Consider the following 21,768-nt stretch of genomic DNA (forward strand, 5'->3'; position numbering starts at 1 on the left):
CTAATTAAAAACTTATTTTATTTAAAACGTAAATGGCCATGACTGTATAAAGTGTATAGAAATTTCATTTTTTAAAATTATATATATATATATATATATATATATATATATATATATATATATATATTAATTCTTGTAATCTTAATATATATAATATTTTAATCATTAATACTATTAATGGATGAAATTGTTGTGAATATTAAAATTACATAAATTAAATTATTCTATATATTAAAATTAAATAGATTAAATAATTTATTTCTCAAACTTCAGAAACTAAAGTATAATATAGTGTAAAATTAAAAAATTAAATAATTAATTTTTTAAAATTCAATTATTAAAAAGTAATATAGCACAAAACTCAAAATTAGTTCTGAGCAATTTATTTTTTTTTTGAAAAATTGTTTTTATTGAATTAATTTTGATGAATTTGATTTTAATAATTTCGGTTGATTTCAATTCTAAATTAGATTAGTCCAATTATGATTTGAAACTGAGCCATGTAAGTTGAAACACCACAATGTTCTATTTGATTTAATTTGGGAAATGGGATTTGAATTTACATTTTTTTTTGTAAAAAAAAAAGGAAAATACAAGCAAAATTAAGGAGTTGTAACCCTGTATCTACCAACTAGGGTAAGATAAATGGCATCACAGTCTCACTTCAATTTTCTTTTCTGTTTTCACTATAGCAGAAAGGTGTGATCAGCCATAATGGCCAAAACTAAGGGTAGGAGTTGAATGGATTTTGTATCCCATCTCTCTCTCTCTCTCTCTCTCTCTCTCTCTCTCTCCCTCTCTCTCTCTCTCTCTCTCTCTATATATATATATTAATTGATTAGTGTTATTATAATTTAAGTGAGAGACAGAGTCAAAAGAAAGCAGACACAAATGCTAGCTTCAAGAAATGACCACGACCCCCCGGACCCCATGCTCTTTCTCTCTCCCTCCCAAAGCCAACTTTTCCTTTTCTTTTAGGTAAAAACAAATGATTATCTTCATCATCATGTTCATTGTCTATGATTTTTAGCACAAACCCACAAATTCTTGTCAAAAGGATTTGGTTTTTTCACCCTCTGGATCCGCACAACAAAAGAAGATGAAAAAAGAATGGAGTGGTTTACTGAGGAAGAAGATAGCTATTGCTTGCTAGGAAGCTTTTCTTTTTGAGGGGAATGTTGTCTGGTTCAAGGTCATGCGATGCTATACATATGATTTGTTTATCTTTTAGCTAGTTCTCCTCGGACCAGGCTTCATTCCTCTCAATTACTGCTTCCATATAAATCCATATGCAGCAGGAATATTATACACTTCTTCAGCTGCTCATCAATCGGATCAACTTCAAGATTTAGAGGTGGGTTTTCGCTTGATTTTACTTTTTATTTTCTTGTTCATGGGTCATCTGATCTCACAGATTTTTCTTTTTCTTCTATTGATTTTGCACAGAAATTAAGGTTGGTAATTACTCAGCAGATTGGTGTAATGATGAAGCATTTTGACTGTTTATTTGTCTTTGCTCTGATGGGTATTTAAAATATACGACTATCTAATTTATATATGTTTTTCAACTTAGTTATCATGGCTAGGCTATGAGATTTTACCATTCTTTCCAACCCTTTTGTGGTTCATCATTGGACAGATTATTCAAGGAATTGGTAGTGGTGATCTTTTTCTTGTCTTGAGGTTTTAGGGTTGAAAACTTGAAATTATATCCATCATTATAAATCCTTTCCATGCAATCTTTTCTCTCTTCTCTTTCTCTGTAGGGTTTATGTTTAACAGTAGCTAGGCATACGAGTTTTCAGTTCTCATATATGTTTGAGATGGAGTCGAGAAAAATACAACAAAATCAAGAAAAAATTGTGTAAAATTTTTAGATTAACGAAACCCATTTTAGACCATCAAGAGATTTTCTTTTCTGTTTTCTTTCTTTCTTTCTTTCTTTCTTTCTTTCTTTTGATTTCTGCCGACTTACCTTTACCAATCTTTTCCATATATCTATTGAGCCGATCGAATCCATTGATGACTTTTTCAGTGGAAGACAAACAGCTGCACTAAAGGTTTTGCAGATAGCGTTGGATTTATATTCTGCAGTATTGATTCTATTCTATTACAGTCACTTTATATTATTTATTAAAAGAGAGGTATCTTTTTAAACCTGTATATGTCTTTTAGAATTATTTCTTTTCACATCCTTTTGTATTGTTAATGTATTCAATACATCCACTAAATATTAATTACCTCTCCTTCAGAATTCTTAATCAGAATGAGATCCACGATGATCATTATCCTTAATTATAATGAGATCCACCATGATCAATGATAAGAGCAAAATTGTTGTACACACATTGGTTTTACTGAAAAATTTTTCGTGTGATACCAGTTATACAGAGGTGGCAAAAAGATCTCAGGACTTTTCAATGCATTGAAAGTTAAAGAAAGGATAGAACAGAGATAGATCTCAGGACATTCAACTTGCATGGCAAAGGAAAGTTGGTCTCATTGAAATTCATGCCATGCAAAAATCCTTCCACATGCTCTTCCTTCTTCCACTGCAATGAAATGAATGAATATTAATTTGGATGATTTCACTAGAAAGATTGATGACGAATTTGACGATGATGATGGTGATATTATGTGTGTGTGTTGATATCAAATCTTTCACTGTGTCTCTGTGGGGTTTCACAGCTGCTACTTTTACAAAGAACGTCAGCATACGCAGTAGGTAATCCAGAGAATCTCATTGTCATTTTCTTGTAACTGGGAAAATCTCCATTTAACGAAAAAGCTCAATGGCAAACTTCAGTGCCCATCTTTTATCTGCTTAAAGCAATTTCCAAAACTGTCCACTGATCATCTCGAAAGCTGATTTTCTCTACACATTGCCCAAGGGAATCATTTACTTTCCTGGGGTCTGATGTTTGCATTTCTTTTTGCAATTTCTGTGTAAGTTTTCATCATCTGTATGCTTTGATTTTTCCCCCCTTTCTTAGAAGAATAAGATGATGATGATGGTGGTAATATCAATGAAGTGAAGAAGGATAAGTTTTTAAGTGGATTGTTGTGAAGAATTGCCGAATGCTAGGAATGCAAATTATCTATTCATTCTAACTTATCTTTTCTTTCTTGTTTGCTGTTAAAAGTTAACTTGTGATTGTAATCACCAGAATCTGGAGCTAATTTTCCTTTCCTCTCCTTCCACTTTTATATTATGTGAACAGAAAAATAGCTAAACTTGATTTCCCTTTCACTCTTTTTACTTTTTTTTTTTAATTTATTTAAATCTGATAGAACTTGAAACTTTATAATTTTAAAATCGATTCCAATATGGTAGAGTTCAAATTTATTCATTAATTGCCTTTTTCACTTGGCATAATAAAATTATCCTGAAAAAAGCTCTAATATTTGATATAAGAGTCATCACCACCATCAATTTGAGAAATTTTACAATAAAACAGTGATTTTATGTAAATATTCTACATGAAATAATAAACTAACAAAAAATATATAAACAGGCAAATAATTAAAATTATTTAATTTTTTAAAAAAATATTTAATAATTATAATTTTCTGAATCTTTTATTCATATAATTATTGTCAGTTTCATTAAAAATATTTTTCCAACTTATCATTTTATATAATTTAAATAATTAATTTAAAAATAAAATTTATTTATTTAATTTTTAAACTAATTAATTTGAATGGATGATCAAAGTTATACGAATCATAAATTAATCTTCAATTTTATAAATCATTAAATTATTGTAAATTAAATATTCAAATAAATTATAAATTATCTTAAATTGAATGATTTAAGTTAAATCTAAAAATCACTAATATGGCCCTCAAATCAATATTACAAAATGAAGTCCAAAAATGTTTTTGTAGTTATGGACAGGTAACTTCATATATGGGCTTAAAGGCAAAATGGTCCCTGGGCTTTCGGCCTGCCCCTCCTTTCCAAAGTTATATTAGGGTAACTTATCACCTTGTATCTTAGGCATGGTACAACCCATTAGTTAGCCCGTATTTATTAACTTAAAATATATTTTTTTTAATTTATACGTTAATTTAAAAATAATTAATTAATTATTTTAATAAAATTATTTAAAATTATTTTAAAATAATTTAAATATTTAGTTAAAACAAGATTAAAAATAATTTAATTTAATCAAAATGACTAAAAATAATATATTATTGAAAGTTATTTAATTTATCAAAATGTCTAAAAAAATATAATACAATGTATTTAGCATCTATCTTATTAATATATCCATAAAATTCGGGTCCTTAAATATGAGAATAAAAGATGTAATATTAAAATAATATTGTGAAATATCCATCGTGTTTCTTTGAAAAAATAATATAGATATTGTGGTTAGATTTTGGAATAAAGCCTAATTTATTTGAGAGGTTCAATTTCATTATTTTCAAGTTTTGATTTAATTTAATTTAGAAATTTTAATTTATGCCTAATTTAGTATAATCTCCCTTATTTATATTATACATGCTATTTACTAAATATTTAATTATTTTTTTATTTTTTACTATTGAAATATTATTTTTATATTTTATAATAAATAAATTAAAATATAAAATATTAATTTATTATTTAATATTATTAATTAAAATGAAAATATAAAAAATATTTTTAAAATTTCATATTATTAATTAAAAAAGTTATAACAATTATACTTAATTAAATTGAAAATTAATAAAATATATTTTTATTTTCATATAATTAATTAAAATAAAAATTATGATTATAATTAAATTTAATTATTTAAATTAAAAAAATACTATTTTCATATTTTTAATTAAAATTAAAAATTATAATAAAAAACGTAATTTTCATATTTCTATGTTATTAATTAATATTTGAAAAAGTAAAATATGAAAAATAACTAATTATAATTATTGAATAAAAAATAATTAAAAAAAATTAACTCATGCATCAATTGGTGAGTAAGTTATACCTTCTTTAATTTTTGGTTAAATTATTTAGACATAAATTAAAATTTTTGAATTAAATTAAATAAAAAATTAAAAATAAATTAAAATGAGCTTTTCAATAAGTACAATGGTAAATAAAATTTTATTCCGTTAAATTTTAAAATATATTCAAAATAGTTAAAAATATAAATTCTTTTTAAAATTTACATAATTATTAGTGATGCTGTATTTGCGGATGCAATGACTAATATGGAAATACGTAGTGTTTTTAATTATTTTTTCTTTTTCTAATGAAGTCAATACAGTTAATAGTAACGAAATTTGACAAGAATCCACAATTATATTCTATTCATAGGAATTTCCAAAAAGCATTAACCTCATGAAATCTACCAACTCTAGGGAAAATGAAAATGCTGCCCTGAAACCAATTGACCACCTCAACTTAACCTTCCAATCCCGAAAACAAAGCAGCCATCTCATTCACAACACCACAAACCCTATTTGCCTCTTGTTCTCTCTCTCTCATTCTCTCTCCGGCCGTTTCTCTCTCCAGAAACCTTCTGTAACTGTGGTTCCCCGCCGGTTGGGAATTGGGGAGAGAAACTTATCTATGTTCTCTTCTCTCCCCCATCCCCTTCCGACCACTCATGTCATTTCATGCATCTTCCACTTCTCATGCTCATGCCACCACCATTTCAAATGATAGTTTCAATTCCCTTTTAGATTCATCCACTCTCTGTTGCATAAGCGGTCTCCTCCTCCTCTCTCTCATTTCTCTTGCTTTCGTCTTTCACCTCCGTCTCAAATCACGAAATTCACACCATTTACAAAGGTTCAATTCCCTTTGGACTGTTCGCTTTCTTCTTGTCTCCTTTATAACCCTCTGGGCCCTAAATGAACTCTTTCGCTTGTCCTTCTTCCGTCGAAAATATCTCTTCCCTATCATTTCTTCCCTCACCCTAAAGCAGCAAACCAGCTTTTGCAAATTCCACATTGTCTTCTCATTAGGGTTTTATGAGCCTGGTTTTCTTATAACCCAACTTTTTCTTGTTAACGTATCAATCCAGAAAAAAACACCACGCAGCTCTTGGGCTATTGCCTTTGTCTTGGCTAATTGTTTTCCTGTTCTTTTTCTGCAAATCTTGTTCGTCTTTTTTTCTGGAACACAGCTACCATTGCCGGAGTTCTTTCTTACAAGTTCAGTTGTTTCAAAAAGCGACGATGTGCTACTGTGTGAATACCCTTTAATGAGTTCTATCATATTTGGTGCTTTTGGGATCTGGTATTTGATAGGCTTCTCATTGTCATGCTTCAAGGTGGTAAACGTTGTCATTAACAAAGGGCTAAGGCTTCGAATTTATGCTCTAGCTTTCGTTGTTCTGATAATGTTACCTATACAAATTCTCTTTCTTGGCTTATCAGTCTTATGGGGGCCGGAGGAGGTCCTCTATGCTTCCATTGCATTCCTTGTCTTCGGAACCACATTAGTAATTGCAGCCGTAGGGGAGGGCATTTTGGTAATTAAACCCATCGTCGATTCTTTGGCTGCTGGAGAAGACGCTCTTCCGCCGTGTGCTCCTCGTGGACAGACGGTGTCAGAGGAGCAGCAGAAACCAAGACCAACATTGGAAGGCACAAGCATTCAATTATAAAATTATGGGGACATAGCTGCCATTTTATTGATTGATGGAGGTCTTTCGAGTCAATTAACTTTCACATGAGGGATCACGCCCATGGCACGAGGTCAAAATTTCCATTGGAGACTTCAAAGGGAAAAAATTTGCTAAAAATGCTAAAGCTTAGATTGAAAATTATTGTCTAAATCCCTATTCCCATGAATTTAAAATATAAATACATGAGATTTATCTTTTTAATAGATAGTCTCATTATACATTTTGTATATTAAATTTACATGAAACCGGGTGTATATACAAAAAAATCTCTCATTTACTAACAAAAAATTATTAGATACATGCAACATGTAAAAATTTAATAGTTTTTATATTTATACATGAATGAATTTTCTATAAATTATGATGAAAAAAAAATCTCATATTTATACAAGTCAAAAAGAATTACCCTAAATATATCTAATAATTTTTAGTTTTTGCTACATATATTATTTTGTCCTCCATCTAGATCAGATTTGTAAAGTACACATTTTTTTTTTTATTTTAGTGTTTACAATATTTTCTTTTTCATTCTTTTTTAGTTCAAAGTTTAATTAAAAACATAAAAAGGTTGTAAAAAGAAATTTTTATTTTTTAATATTTTAAAAAATTTTAACTAGAATTGAATGAATGTTATATTGCTTCTTCTAACCTATATGGTGATGATGTTATTTTTATCTCTTAAATGGAAAATTTTTGTCTGCACTTCATTTACTATGAATTTAAAACATAAATATGTGAGATTCATATATTTAATAATTGGACATCATCATATATTTTATTTTTTGAATCCATAATAGACTGTATTTAGATAAGAAAAATTCATCAGAATTTATAATGGCTAGAACTGACTAGGTTCTGAATATAATAGAATCTCAGTAAGAATGGAGAAAGAACAAGCAAAGGATTCTGTGTATCGATTGGAACACCAATGCTCTCCAAGCTCTTAAATTCCATCTGCAGAGAAGCTGAAACAGAGTTGGAAAAAGTTTGTTTGGTATAGAAACTAAAACTAGAAAAATAAAGTTAAACTATCAGTTTGGATTGATCTTGATCTTGGGTTGCTTACATGATGTGTTGGGGATTATAAATCATTTCATGTAATTATTATATATATATAAAATGAATAAATTTTCAACATTAATTATGATAAAATTCACCATAATTAATAATTAAAATAAAATTATTATATATTAAACGATTATATGAAATTTTAAGGTAAACCGATAGCTTAATAACAGAATATTATGAGAAGCATAGCACAATATATAGAAAATAAGAAATGAACACAAGATTTATATAATTTGATTGTGAAGTTTATGTCTATGGATAAGACATGAATAAGAGATTCTAAGGATGTTATAACTCATTATTGTTAATGTAACACCCGTTACCCGGTCTACAGTGTAATCGAGCAAGAACAGTCACACTTGTGTCGGAGCACCTTATCTTATCTTACTTTATTCCTTTAATAATTTTATCTTGTTATATTTTAAAGTCAATTATATTCAAAAGAGAAACTTACGGAGTTTCCCCTATTCTATTACCGTTTGACGTGTTTTACTATTCACCTGTTTAAAAATTTCAATAATATTTTTCAATAATAACCTCATCCATTTTCATCATAACCAAGTAATTTCAACTCATTATCTCAAATATCATATCTCAATACCATCATTTCCATAATTTTAAATATCATCTCATAAATTTCAATTCATGTTTTTCATCACAATTTCAAAAATTTCATCCATTTTGATTTATAACAGCTTACAACCCTCATTACATATGAAAAGCCAATTTATTAATTTATATCATATACATCTTAAATACAATTTCATAGTTTACATTACAATATAATAAATATTTATAATGTACAAAATACAGTAATATGACCTATATGGGCCCTATCTACATGCATTGCTGAGGAGGTGACACCCTGGACACTTCTGCAGATCCGGACTCCAAAATTCCAATATAATGTCCACTAGGCTTTATCTTCAGTACCTATGCGAGGAAACAATTCATCGCGCTAAGCAATTCTGCTTAATGATGCAATAATATAACAAGAAAATAATATATACAAATAAAGATAAAAATAGAGCATAATTTGTGTAATCAGTAATTAATTTGATTTTATATGAAATTTTTAATATTAAATATCTTTTGTCATATATTTTTGTTGTTCTTTGAAAGTGCTTATTTCATAAGTTTACAATAACAATATACAATATACAAAATTAATAAAAATATTGAATTCATTTTTATATTATTATGGAAGATGCATTTGTAATAATTATTTAAGTTATACTTATTTTTCTAGCATTTTCATTGCTTTACTTAACATTTTCTATGTATTTTGGATCATTTCATAATAAATAAATTTTTAGAACTAATCTAGTTCATTTTAGATCTTTCTTACTCATTTGTTTAATTTCTAATATTCTTAATTTATTTCACTGCCCAAGTAACCTATAACAGGCTGACTGTACTGGATACGCGGGTCCCTGGCACTGGACACCGTGGTGCCTCGGGCAGTCATATCATGGGACGCATAATATCAACCACGTATGCAATCAATATGGCTAAGAAGCCATGGTAACACATAATCTGGCATACAAGCCATAAATGCAGGCATAAAGCCTTACGTAGTATTGCTAAATCAATTCTCTATTGGCATGCCAATCTATCCAATCTGACATATGTGTCCAGGCAAAACATGGGCACATTAGTACCATTAATTGTTTATATGTTTCATTATTTCATTACATATTCCATTTATATTTTATAACATTTTTAATCCTATTCATGGTGGAAGCATAAATTTTCAAATCACATTTCTACATAATTTATGCATTCATCATATCATTCATGTTGATTACAATTTACATCAATTAATTTCATGTATCATTTATACTCAAAGTATTTTTCCTTTCTCTCATGATGGGAACAAGTGTCCCATTTACACATTCATGTGATTTATTTATTCATTACTCTATTTGTGTGAATTATTATTCACAATTCAAGAGGTGTTTCGTATACTAAGTATTTTTAATTCACATTATTCCCTCTCATTTGCCATTTATTGTGCAAGGTATTATTATTCTATTTGCAATGGAAATATAAGTCCTAATGATAGCTTCATCTCATTTATACATTTAACAATTTATTTATGTTAATTACATTTCATATTTCAAGTTGTATTGCTAATGTATTATGAGTTCCAGAATTGAAGACTCAACTTTCCTTTGCAATTTAGTTGAGATGTAGACTTCTTTTGATCCTACTTCCTTCATGAAAGTTGTTCCTCTATGTCTTATCCTTATTTTTCTTTTTAAATCATGTCATTTGCAGTTTTAGAACTCAAGTTATGGTCAAATTATCAAAACTGGTTCATTGCCTCTTTCTGGTTCCAGAACCAGGCAGATTCTGGAGTCAAATTTTATCTAGTCATTTGGGCATACTACAGTCATTTTTAGACCTAATATCCTTCATATGAATTGTTACTCTATGTCTTACGGTTACTCAGGTTCAAGAATCACAATTTTTTAGGCTATGTAGAATGAGTTATGACAGTTTAACTAACCTGGATTCCTAAACCCTATACATCTAGAATTTCAGGTTCAGGTCAGTCTTTGTAACCCACATTAGAGGTCTTTACACTCAAAATTTGAGCAAGGTTCCTAAATCAAAGTTGTAGCCCTATTTCTTAAGTTTTCAAATCAATTTGGTTCATCTCAATTGGAGTTTTCTACTGAAAGTTATGATTCATTTACTATTCGGGTGTCAAATGGTCAATTTGTCCAGTGCAGGAATTTTCAGATTGGGAAGTCCTAATTTCTCCTAGCAATTTCTCTAAGTTGTATTTGGTTTTAGGTTTTAGTCTAAACATCAAAGTTGTAGTTTTAGGTCTTATGAAAATTTTGGCTTTGGTTTCGCTGCATTTTCAGTTTTGTAAACTGAGTTATGACATTTTTACCACAACTGGTCGGGTTGGTCAATGTCCAGAATTTCAGGTCACTTTTAGTTCTAGTCAGAATTATTAACCTAAATTTTTCAAGAAAATTGGTTGGTTTAGAGATAAAATTGGGCTCTATGTTCTGCATGAAAAGTGTGCTCCTATGTCTAACATTTCCAATGGTTCAAGAATCAGGTCATTCTGACTTTCTTAGAGTAAGTTATGGCCATTTGAATATTTACTGTTCATATGGTCATTTTTCCAGATCCAACATATGGTTACCCGGATTCAAGCCAACTTTAGGTGATGTTAGGTTCAATTTCTAGGCAGGGTCTCTACATGAAAAATGTGACAAATTGTCCTAAATTTCATCTCTAATTAGCCTCACACCAATTGGAGCAACATAGCTCTACTTATGGTCTTAAAACCACACTGGACTCAAGGTCCAAAATCCTGCATGAAAACAACACTTCCAATCCAACAATTCCACACTACTACTAACTTCAAAACTCATTCAATTATTATCAAATGGTCAATAATTGACCTCAACAATCTCAATTAAGTCTCAAGGCACAAAACCCCCAACTTATCACAAAACCCTAATTACTACAATTCACAATCTCATATAATTCATGAAATCTTTCATTTCAACTCAAGCATACACATCATTTGGCATTAGTAGACATATTAAATTCCATCAAACTCACTAAAACTTTAGATCATCTAGGCTGACCGAAAATCCAACCTTTCATTAATGCATCAATTATATCATTTCTCATGAAATTTCACCTTGATTCAACTTAGTTTTAAGATTTAAAGAAAGAAGAAAGCAAGAGTTAGGTGCTAACCTCAATTGATGAAATTCCCAAGCTTTCTAACTTCAATTTCTTCTCTTTTTTTTTTTTGCCACTAATCACTCTACCAAGGTCTAAAATTAAGTTTCATTGTTTGGAGTTTATAGAAATTATGGAAGAATAGTAAGGAATTAGAGCTTGAGTTGAAGAAAAATGGAGGAAGTGGAAGTGGGAAGAGGTTCAGCCAACTTAACAAAGAGGAAGAAGATGAATCAATTGTATTTTAATTAATTTCTTTTATCCTTTTTATAGTGTTTGTCTTATTCTTATTGGTTATATATTTTAATTACATCACCGTGACATCATGCCTATGTTATTAATTAGATTTTAGTTTCTTTTCTTTCTTTTCCCATTTCTATTTCACACTTCATGATTTTTAATTTATTTTTAGTGTTTTAATCTCTCCAATTTTAATTGACATTTAGGTCAAAATTCATCTCTGAGGGTGAAATGATCAAAATATCCTTCGTTATGTTCATCAAGTTATAATTGTTTGTACCGATTGGCATTATTTCCTTGTATTCCTTTGACATTTTTATTGTCATCTAAACCTCATAAATCCTTCAATTTAGTCCTGTATAATTATTCCATAGGGTTCCCCACGAGTCTGGGGTTGGCAACTATATTCACAGTCACTTCTCGTTAGGGTTACCTATCGCCGTGACCTCCGGCTCATTTAACCGAGCTGTACTTTGCTTCTTTTATTTTTTTTTTTTAATTTTTTTTAGTCTTTATTCAATCAATTTATGTCTTCTCACCCTAGTTCAAGTGTAGTTTCAGACATTCTAACTGTCCGAACAGACGTTAATCATCGGAACAGTAGAATGTATGGACTACCTAAAGTAAGGACGTTACAGTTAAAATATTTTTTTATATTGATTTTATATTAATTTTTTAATTTAATTTAACTAATATTTTAAACTCGATTAAAAATTTGATTATTCTAACAAAATGCACACTCTTAAAACAGTTGTATTTGAAAATAAAGAAGACAACCAAACCAATATCTAGGGTGAGCACTATTCGGTTTAAACTAAAAAACCGAACCAAATTGCCTTAATTCGGTAATTTGATTCGGTTTTGGAGAAAGAAAATCGGTTTGAACCGAACCGAACTGAATATTATTTTTTATTTTTGAATTAATTTATTTTTATGGGGAATTTATTAATTATATGTAATTATATATATATATATATATATATATATATATATATATATATATATATATATATATATATATATAAATCGCTTAATTTTATTGATTAATGGTTATTAGGTTTAAACTAAGGTTAAAATCAAACCAAATAACTTGAAAATCAAGTCTAAATTAAAAAATAAGTAAATTTTGGAATCGATCAGTTTGAACCGAACCGAACCGAAATAAAGCAGCTCGGTTCGATTTGATTTTTTATTTATTTCTGTTCAGTTCTAAAATATAGTAATTCGGTTTTGATAATTTAATTTTATTCGGTTTGATTTGATTTGAACCGAATGCATTTACAATTTAATGAGAATTTATAAAAATAAAAGTTATATATGAAAATTTTACATAGATAAAATAATTAAAATAATATAGAATAATTTAATGAAAGGAATTCCTTAAAAATAAATGATCTCTACTCTCAGGCTCCATATTGATCACTAGCTCCGAGGGTTGAACTGAACGTAAAACCGTGTCAGATTTTTAATTGAACTGAATAAGAGAATAATACGAAAAAAATAAGTGACTCAATGCTTGGATCAATGACTGGTGTGATTTTATGATCCATTCAGTAGGTTAATAATTTTTAACTTAATAATTTTTGAAAATATCATTAATATTGATATATTAATATTTAAAATTGTAAATTTATATTCAGTAAATAAATGAGATGTTATTTAGTTTTTTTTGTATTATTTAGTTATTTTTGTATTTATAGTACTACAATAAATTTCATAATTATTTTTTATTTTAATATATAATTAGTATTTCTTAAATATTAAGAACATAGTTATTAATTTATAAAAACATTTTAATTTCATATATTACATATAAACGTTAAAAATAAAAATACTAAATAATTATATTTAAAATTTGAATATTTTTAATATTTTTGTATAAAATTTAAAAATATAATTAAAATATATGTAAATGTAACTTAACAAATATCAAAAGCTTGTTTTAAAAAATGAAAATGAGTTTATTAAATTTATTTGTTTTTATTAATAAGTGTATATATATATATATATATATATATATATATAAAATTAATTTTTTGACTTATTTTGTTGATCAGTCTCTCAATTAGATTTTTTTTTGTCAATAGAAGGTACACATGTACTCAAATTAGAGACAAGACTGGACTGCTGTTAAAATCATGACAATTTTAATAGGGTCCTTAGTCCCTCAATTAGATCAAGGGCCGAGTTTCATAATTATGATATTGATAATTATTTTTTATTTTAATATATAATTAGTATTTCTTAAATATTAAGAACATAGTTATTAATTTATAAAAATTTTTTAATTTCATATATTACATATAAATGTTAAAAATAAAAATATTTAATAATTATATTTGAAATTTGAACATTTTTAATATTTTTTTATAAAATTTAAAAATATAATTAAAATATATGTAAATTTAACTTAAGCTTGTTTTTAAAAATGAAAATGAGTTTATTAAATTTATTTGTTTTTATTAATAAGTATATTATCTAATTTATATAATTAATTAATTAATTAATTAATTTTTTGACTTATTTCGTTGATCAATCAAGGGCCGAGTTTCATAACTCTGATATTGATAATATTTTATTCAATTATTGTATGGGGCTACATTTACTTGGATTTGGTTTTGTTGTTTGCTACAAGAGATTATTAGATAAATGGAGTATATAAAAATTTAATAATTTTTATATTTATTGACGAATGAATTTTTTTATAAATTATTAGAAAAAAAAATCTTTTACTTATATCTAATAATTTCTAATTTTTTGCCATATATATTATTTTGTCCTCGATCTAGATTTTATTTGTAAAGTATACATATTTTTTATTTTTATGTTCAGAATTTTTTTTATTCATTCCTTTTTTTAGTTTAAATTTTAATTACAAACAAGAAAAGTTTATAAAAAGAAATGTTTTATTTTATTTTTTAATGTTTAAAAAATATTTAAATATAATTAAATGAAGGTTGCTTTTTCGATGCATATAAACACTCAACTATTAAAATGTTATATTGCTTATTCTAACCTATATGAGCAGGGCCTGAATAGAATAGAATCTCAGGAAGAATGGAGAAAGAAAAAGCAAAGGAATCTGTCTATTGATTGGAACACCATCCATTCTAAATTCAAGATATTGGATGTACTGTAAAATTCACTTATTAAATATATAAATATCACATATTTATATTTTGAATTTATAATAAACTGAGTATAGATAAAAATTTTTCATAGTAGAACATATAGTGAAAATAAAGAAGAAACGAATATAGTATTTATGTAGTTTAACTATAAAGTTTATGTCTACTAGTAAAAGATATTCTACAATAATGATAAATTATAATTTCTCTGAGCTCTTTTAAATTCTAAAATAATTGATTCGGGTTTGTAGTTAAACTAGATTAAAAAGTGATCCAGTTTGATATAGTTGAAGTGGCTTGTGTCAGACTAGTAAATTGGTGTGACCTTGCGGTTTAACAAACAGCCAATATATATATATATATTAAAATAATAATTATTTAATTTAAATAGTGACATATTTAAATTTAATGATAGTTTTTAAAATTATTTAAAAAAATAATAATTTATAAAAATGAAAATTATATATGAAAATTTTACATAAACAATAAAATAATTAAAATAGTATAAAATAATTGAATGAAGGTAATTCCTCAAAATTGATTGATCCCCTAGAATCAATATTGATCACTGTTATAAAACTTTGGGGAATGACTGCGTCGACGGGTTGAATTATGAAAACTCCATGTAGCTTTGACAGCTAACTATGTTTTCCTCTCAATGTACTAAAACTATTGATTACTGAATCAAATCATATTATTGAATTATGAAACAATAATTAATTTTAAAACAGTAATAGACGCACTAGCTAGCAAAAACAAAAAGATAATATATAATAGGAAGCATAGAGAGGAACTAGGAGTAAATGCATGTAGCAACATGTTCAGCACAACTCATTTCACTGTCACCATATATGTGTGCAGTCCTTTGTATATGGTCTGGAGCACGCTGCCCAGAAGTAAATTCAAAGAGCATTGATGAAGCAAAGTAAGGGTTTCAGGAACTCTTAAATAGAATAAGAACATGATTTATAGCTCCATCATTCTTGCGTTTTCCTTCCCCAAACAACTGAATTATTCATGAGCATCCATCAAAACTATCCGTATAGTGCATGAGGCTATGTCATCTCTCTATTTCTCTTTCGAAGAATGAGCCACGTTTTCGATACGAGAATTTCCTGCTTACACTTCCTATACAAGGGAAGATTCAAATTGATTTTCTGCTCACAATAAGTTGGAAAATTCTTGAATATGGCGTTTATATTTGATGCATATATGATTATCTGAATTTTTGTTCGTTTATATATAAATATAAATGTTTATATTCTGCAGCAATGCGCGGGTTATGGTCTAGTCATGGTCTAGTCGTTCAATAAAATGTAATGAAATATTATGTAATTAAATAGTCATTGAAATTCAATAAATATTTGATCTGCCATCTTACAAAATGTAACCTTATTGCACAATCGGCTACATTCCATATCTTAGAAAAAGTACAAGGAGTATATCAAATTCTGGAAATAATTATACAAAAACATAAAAATATTTATATCCTTCAAAAGAAAATCATCTGGAAATTCAAATCACCAGCCTTCCTTTCAACAAACCTTGACTTGGGTTTTATTTAAAATTTTCTCACCATTTGCTGCAGTCTCTAGCAAGCTTGAATCCTACATTAAAAACTATCATCAAGAATTAACATAGAAATCATTAAGATGATGCAAATGAAATTTCAGTCATTCACATCTTCAAAGCAATTAATTAGATTAATTTTCATACTAGCACAAATCATTAATGTTTAAGTTTGCCGATAAGAGCATCCATGAATAATTAATGAGTGATTAAAGAGAAAGAACTAACCTTCTCATGCGTTCCCTTCAAATTTGTTTATGTGAAACTTTTTCTTTAGTTGATTTGCCTTAATTGCAACTGTTACCCAAATCTTGTTGTAGACTCTGTCAGCTAACTGAAAACAAACATACCTCCATGAGTCTTTAAAGTACAAAATGCTACAAACTCCAACAAATCCAGTCACAAAACCCATTCCCAAACCACTGTAGAACCAAAGCATTTTGGAGTCATCTGTCCTCATATTTCCAACTTTTTCATGTCCCTTAGGCAATTCATCTACATCCTCTGAACAATTATTCAATGGAAATCCACAAAGTCCATTGTTGCCAATGTAGATGGATTTGTCATCCAGAGTCTGAAGTTGGTTTCCCAAAGGAATTCGTCCAGATAAGTGATTGAATGACAAATTCAAGTAACTTAAAAAGTTCAAATCAGAAATGCTGGATGGAATAGAGCCAGAAAAATCATTTTTAGACAAGTCAAGCGATTCTAGTGATTTTAACTTGCCAATGTTCCGAGGGATTTTCCCATCTAATTTGTTTCCAGATAGGTTCAGGTTTTGTAGACCTGAAAGATTCATCAGCTCCTCTGGAATTTCTCCAAAAAAGTTATTTCCTGAAAGGTCGATGGAATAGAGAAATCGAAGTGTACTAGTATATTCAAGCTCTATTTCTTTAACATAAACCTGAACATTCTCACCATAGCTATCTTTATCATAATGAACATAAGGATTTTCACTGGTGTGATAGTCCCAAAGCCCTTTGTCTTCATGCATAACAATTGCGGTAAAATTGCCAAAACAAGTAGGAATGGTTCCAATCATCATGTTGTTTGCCAAGTTCAATATGTGAAGAGAAGCAAGAAAGCAAAGCTGCAGAGGAATCTCACCTTCAAATTTATTGGAGTGAAGACCGAGTATTTTGATAGGTTTTCACCTATCCACGAAGGAATAAAACCATCAAAAGCATTCATGCTAAGATCAAGAGTCTCCAAGGATTCTAGATGTCTTAATGACATTAGGATCTTTCCTTGCAGATTATTGTTTTGCAGATGCAGGGAAACAAGAGATTGTGCGGCCAAGGACATTGGAACACGGCCCCTCAGCATATTATTTGACAGATCAATCACTCTTAAATATGTCAAATTTCCCCAACATGAAGGTATTCGTCCTGATAGATGATTTGTCGAAAGATGAAGAATTTCTAAGCGTCCAAGACTGCATAAAGAAGCTGGAATGGTACCGTTCAGATAGTTGTTGGAGAGGAATAACAATTCCAAATTTGGCATCGTTTTGCTGATCTTCCGAGGAATCTGGCCATGGAGCAAGTTGTTGGAGATATCCAATATGCTTGCTTCAATATGAAAATGAGTTAAAGAACCCTCAAACTTGTTAGATTTCAATAATATGTACCTAGAAAAAGCATAAACTGGGGAGAATTCTCTCAAATTTGGCAAGTTTCCAAAAATCTGATTATAAGATAGATCCAATCCTACAATATTGGAAGATATGTTTTCAAACCAGTCAGGGATGCTATCTGAGATGCTTGCATTAGAAATTATTAAAAATACAACTCTTTTTTGAGTTTTGAGCCACTGTGGAAACCGAGGCCCTAATTTGCAAGATGATAACTCAATATCATAAAGTTGGAAGGGAGGAACCCATTTGGGATCAATATCAAAAACCAAAGAATTCCCACTCATAATCAACTCACCCAAGCCCTGAGTTTTAACAAGTGAAGTTCAGAAACTTTCCCATGCAATGAATTCTGACTGAGATCTAGACTATCTAGGTTGTAAAGCTGTCCAATTGACACCGGAATTGGACCACAGAAAGAGTTGTTAGAAAGTAGAAGAGATTTTAGGCATTTAAATTGTCCCAAGTTATTTGGAAGACTACCAGAAAATGAATTGTTGCGAAGAAACAGAAGCTCTAAACTGTTCTGGATGCAACTGGATGAGTTGCCAAAAGGTCCAGAAATCTCACCGCTGAACTTGTTGGATTCCAAGAGTAGCTCACTCAAATTGCAAAGCTTGTTCAACGTTTTGGGTATGTTACCTTCCAAAGAATTATAAGACAGATCAAGGAAAGCAAGAGAATTAAGATTACCGATCTCAGTTGAAAGAGAGCCTTGGAAAGCATTATAACTCAGATCAAGATGTTGAAGGTTGCTAATATTAAATAACCAGCTGGGGATTGTGGAATTGAAGTTGTTATAGCTAAGATCGAGAACCTGAAGAGATGTAAGATTGACATGTGAAACATGACCAGTGAGGGAAAGCTCACAATTAGACATAGATAATTCTAGTAGAGCAGGAAGCATGTTTATTGACTGCAAGCAATTGTCACACTTGTCCAGAAGCACACCCTCCATTTTTAAGTATTTCAAAGAAGGTGGAAAATGGAGGCTGTCGATTGTCAATTTACGATCCTGATTGAGATAAAGATCCTGCAAGTTTGAAAGGTTTCCAAGATGAAGGGAAACCTTTCCTTGGAGGTCGTCCCAGTAAAAGCTTAGCTCAACCACATGACCAGTATGTTATCGCAAGTGACTCCTTCCCATCTGCAGCAGTTATCTCCGACCCATGAAAGCAACGAGTATGAACTGTTGATGCCATGGCTTGCCTTGATCTTGATAAGAGCTTCTCTTTCAATCTTGATACAGCTTCCATTGACATTTGCTCTATTGCAGCAGAACAGAACGCTTTGAAGTAGAATAAGTATGGCAAGAATCTCAACAACAGTAGCAGTTGCTGATCCCATCACTTCTCAATGCAAAGAAGGAAACTTATTCTATTAGATTTTAGATGCTAAGGGCGATTGCATAAAATAATTCCAGGGATATATATCATAATTCTAATGAGAACTTAGTCTCCAATCGGTTAACAATTTAATTCATTTCTTGCTTTCCTCGCAGCCTCTTGACTTGGACGTGTAGCTTGGGGTAAGCTTCTTGGCCCTTACAGGACAGAATTTGAAATATTCCTTCTATGCAGACTCGGAAATTAAAGTCATTTGAATGCCTTTGGTACCAGAATTCCCATTAAAGCATTAATTGTTTCAATTGCTGTCAATTTTACTGAGATGGATGGACCTCTAACACCTTGTTAATTTTATGAGTTAAATAATCCATTACTATTAAAATATGGGATAATTGCCAAAAAAAAAAAAAACTTTGGACTTTTTAAATTTTTGTAATTCTACCCATATTATAAAAATTACCAATTAAATCCTGAACTTTTTAACTCTTATCAATTCTACCCTACCATTAACAAAACCGCTATCTTACTAACGGAGACGCCACGTAAAATGCCATGTCACGCTAATGATAGGGTATAATTAGTAAAAATTGAAAAGTTTAGGATTTATTTGGCAATTTAATTAGTATAGGATATAATTGTAAAAATATTGAAAGTATAGGATTTTTTTTGACAATTTCTTCAAAAATTTTTAAATTTTAAAATATAAATTATTAATTATAAATATGTTTTATGTAGATAATTTTCACAGGTACTTCATATGTTATCATTCCTAACATAATCTAAAGACTAAAAAATAAATTTTCCTTAAATATTTACTATAAAAGTTATATATGATTAATTAAAACATATGCAACAACAATAATAATAATGATAATAAAGTCTTCAAAACTAATTAAAATTGATTATATGAATCATTTTTTGCCATTCAATTATGTTCAAAACCATTTTCATATCAATATTTAAATGTTATACATTTTTTAATATTACTTTATTTCATATCATTTTAGGTATGTCACCACTATTTTATCATATTTCGTGTTGAAACATTTTCGTGTCAATCAAATTAATATAAATCGAATTGTTAATTAACTTTTATTTTTTTTAAAGTAATTTGAAATTTTGTATAAATTAAAATGGATTTAAAAAGTTGCCAAAAAGCCCTATATTTAAAAATTTTACAATTATGCCTCATGCTAAAAAAATTATCAATTAAATTATATACTTTTTAATTCTTACCAATTATATCCTACCATGACATGATGTGACAACTGACATGGCGTGTTAGTGGCATATGATGTGGTAGAGATAACAGTTTTATTACACTTCAAGAAATTAAAAAAATAGTTACGAAAATTACAGATAAATAAATTTTATTGGTAATTATAAAAAAAAGTGAAGTCAAAAGAATTAAAATTTAAACTAATTATTACCAACAAATTACAAACGGAAACTTTACCGATGCCTAAATTTCATAGGTAAATGTGGCGTCAAATTACGGCGGCAAAGTTAGCAATCAAACATAAAACATACCGATGACAATATTCGTTGCTAATTATTGACGAACAATGATTTCATAGCTAAAGTTAAAGAGGGAAAAAAAATTAAAATGGTAAAAAATTACAAACCACAAGGAGTAGTTGGTAATTACTAACGCAAAACGATTTCGTAGCTAAATTTAAAGAAGAAAAAAAAAAGGGCAAAAAAAGTACCTATTATAGGAAGTCAATCCTATGATTATGTAAATAATATTCTTTCTTAATTAGTTAGCTAATTAGTTAGCATAATTAGTGGAATATCACCCCAATTAGAATACTTAATTATAGGATTTAGAATACTAAATTATAGGATCATTTGTATATAAATACCTTGTATCTCATTCAATAAAATACACAGAAAATATTCACTACATGGTATCAGAGCTTTATTAGAAAAGATTTTTTTTTTTTTCTATCAGAAGCATCACTGTGGAGTTAGGTCACCATCTCAAGGTGACATTTAAGTCTCATCGCCCACCCAGGAAGGAAGGTCCCTTACCAGCGACCTCACCCAGAAAATCCGGTCACCAAAAGATTGGCAAGTGAGGCTCACGTGCCGGTACAAGCTCTTGTCGCCGTTCCACTCGCCCACGCGTGGAGGCGCATTTGACGTCCTCTGCAGCTTCAATTGCTCTTGCAGGCATCGCTTTGGGTGTATGCTGCATCCCTGTTAGTTGTTTTGCCATAGGGTGCCTTTGTGGAGTTGATTTGTCTTGGTCCACCTACTGTTGGGTATGTTTTTGGCTTATGTTACACTGAACTGCTTTAAAATTGTGTCCTGAGGTGTGTTTGCTCTGTGTTTATTGGTTTGGGAAAGGAGATTTCTGTGATTTGCTGCTATGAAATTTTTTTTAATGGTAGAAAGTAAAAGTGTAATAGCTAATGTGATTCCTGTGATGACTAAAA

The 21,768-nt window shown here is 29.1% G+C and overlaps 3 protein-coding genes and 1 long non-coding RNA gene across 4 annotated transcripts; 2 read left to right on the forward strand and 2 right to left on the reverse strand.

Annotated features, from left to right (window-relative positions):
• The first annotated feature begins 558 nt into the window (after positions 1 to 558).
• Positions 559 to 3,111, forward strand: LOC110638007 (uncharacterized). The gene is made up of 2 exons (XR_002491606.2): positions 559 to 1,354; positions 2,384 to 3,111. It is a non-coding gene; the product is annotated as an uncharacterized LOC110638007 (long non-coding RNA).
• A 2,489-nt stretch (positions 3,112 to 5,600) lies between these two features.
• On the forward strand, positions 5,601 to 6,605 carry LOC110638045 (uncharacterized). Its single transcript, XM_021788449.2, has one exon. The coding sequence runs from the start codon at positions 5,601 to 5,603 to the stop codon at positions 6,603 to 6,605; it is 1,005 nt and encodes a 334-aa protein (XP_021644141.2).
• A 9,975-nt stretch (positions 6,606 to 16,580) lies between these two features.
• LOC131182987 (putative receptor like protein 25) lies at positions 16,581 to 17,393 on the reverse strand. The gene has a single exon (XM_058152560.1). It carries the CDS (start codon positions 17,391 to 17,393, stop codon positions 16,581 to 16,583), a length of 813 nt encoding a protein of 270 aa, XP_058008543.1.
• Positions 17,394 to 17,407: 14 nt separating this feature from the next.
• On the reverse strand, positions 17,408 to 21,548 carry LOC110638046 (receptor-like protein 37). Its single transcript, XM_058152561.1, has 4 exons — positions 21,416 to 21,548; positions 19,098 to 19,330; positions 18,552 to 19,014; positions 17,408 to 17,919 (listed from the first exon to the last, which is right to left on the reverse strand). The coding sequence occupies exons 1-4, from the start codon at positions 21,546 to 21,548 to the stop codon at positions 17,408 to 17,410; spliced, it is 1,341 nt and encodes a 446-aa protein (XP_058008544.1).
• Between the last annotated feature and the right edge of the window lie 220 nt (positions 21,549 to 21,768).

The sequence above is a fragment of the Hevea brasiliensis genome, chromosome 9 (genome assembly GCF_030052815.1).
Source record: "Hevea brasiliensis isolate MT/VB/25A 57/8 chromosome 9, ASM3005281v1, whole genome shotgun sequence".
NCBI lineage: Eukaryota > Viridiplantae > Streptophyta > Magnoliopsida > Malpighiales > Euphorbiaceae > Hevea > Hevea brasiliensis.

What these genes read in the sequence shown, in the direction of transcription:
- LOC131182987 (XM_058152560.1), bottom strand. Translation starts at nt 17,393, where the DNA reads ATGATGATTGGAACCATTCCTACTTGTTTTGGCAATTTTACCGCAATT.
- LOC110638046 (XM_058152561.1), bottom strand. Translation starts at nt 21,548, where the DNA reads ATGGCAAAACAACTAACAGGGATGCAGCATACACCCAAAGCGATGCCT. An exon ending in ACAAGAGCTTGTACCGGCAC is followed by an intron (nt 19,331 to 21,415) that starts GTGAGCCTCACT and finishes TGCATTGAGAAG; the next exon opens with TGATGGGATCAGCAACTGCT. An exon ending in TCACTTGCGATAACATACTG is followed by an intron (nt 19,015 to 19,097) that starts GTCATGTGGTTG and finishes TCAAACTTGCAG; the next exon opens with GATCTTTATCTCAATCAGGA.
- LOC110638045 (XM_021788449.2), top strand. Translation starts at nt 5,601, where the DNA reads ATGTCATTTCATGCATCTTCCACTTCTCATGCTCATGCCACCACCATT.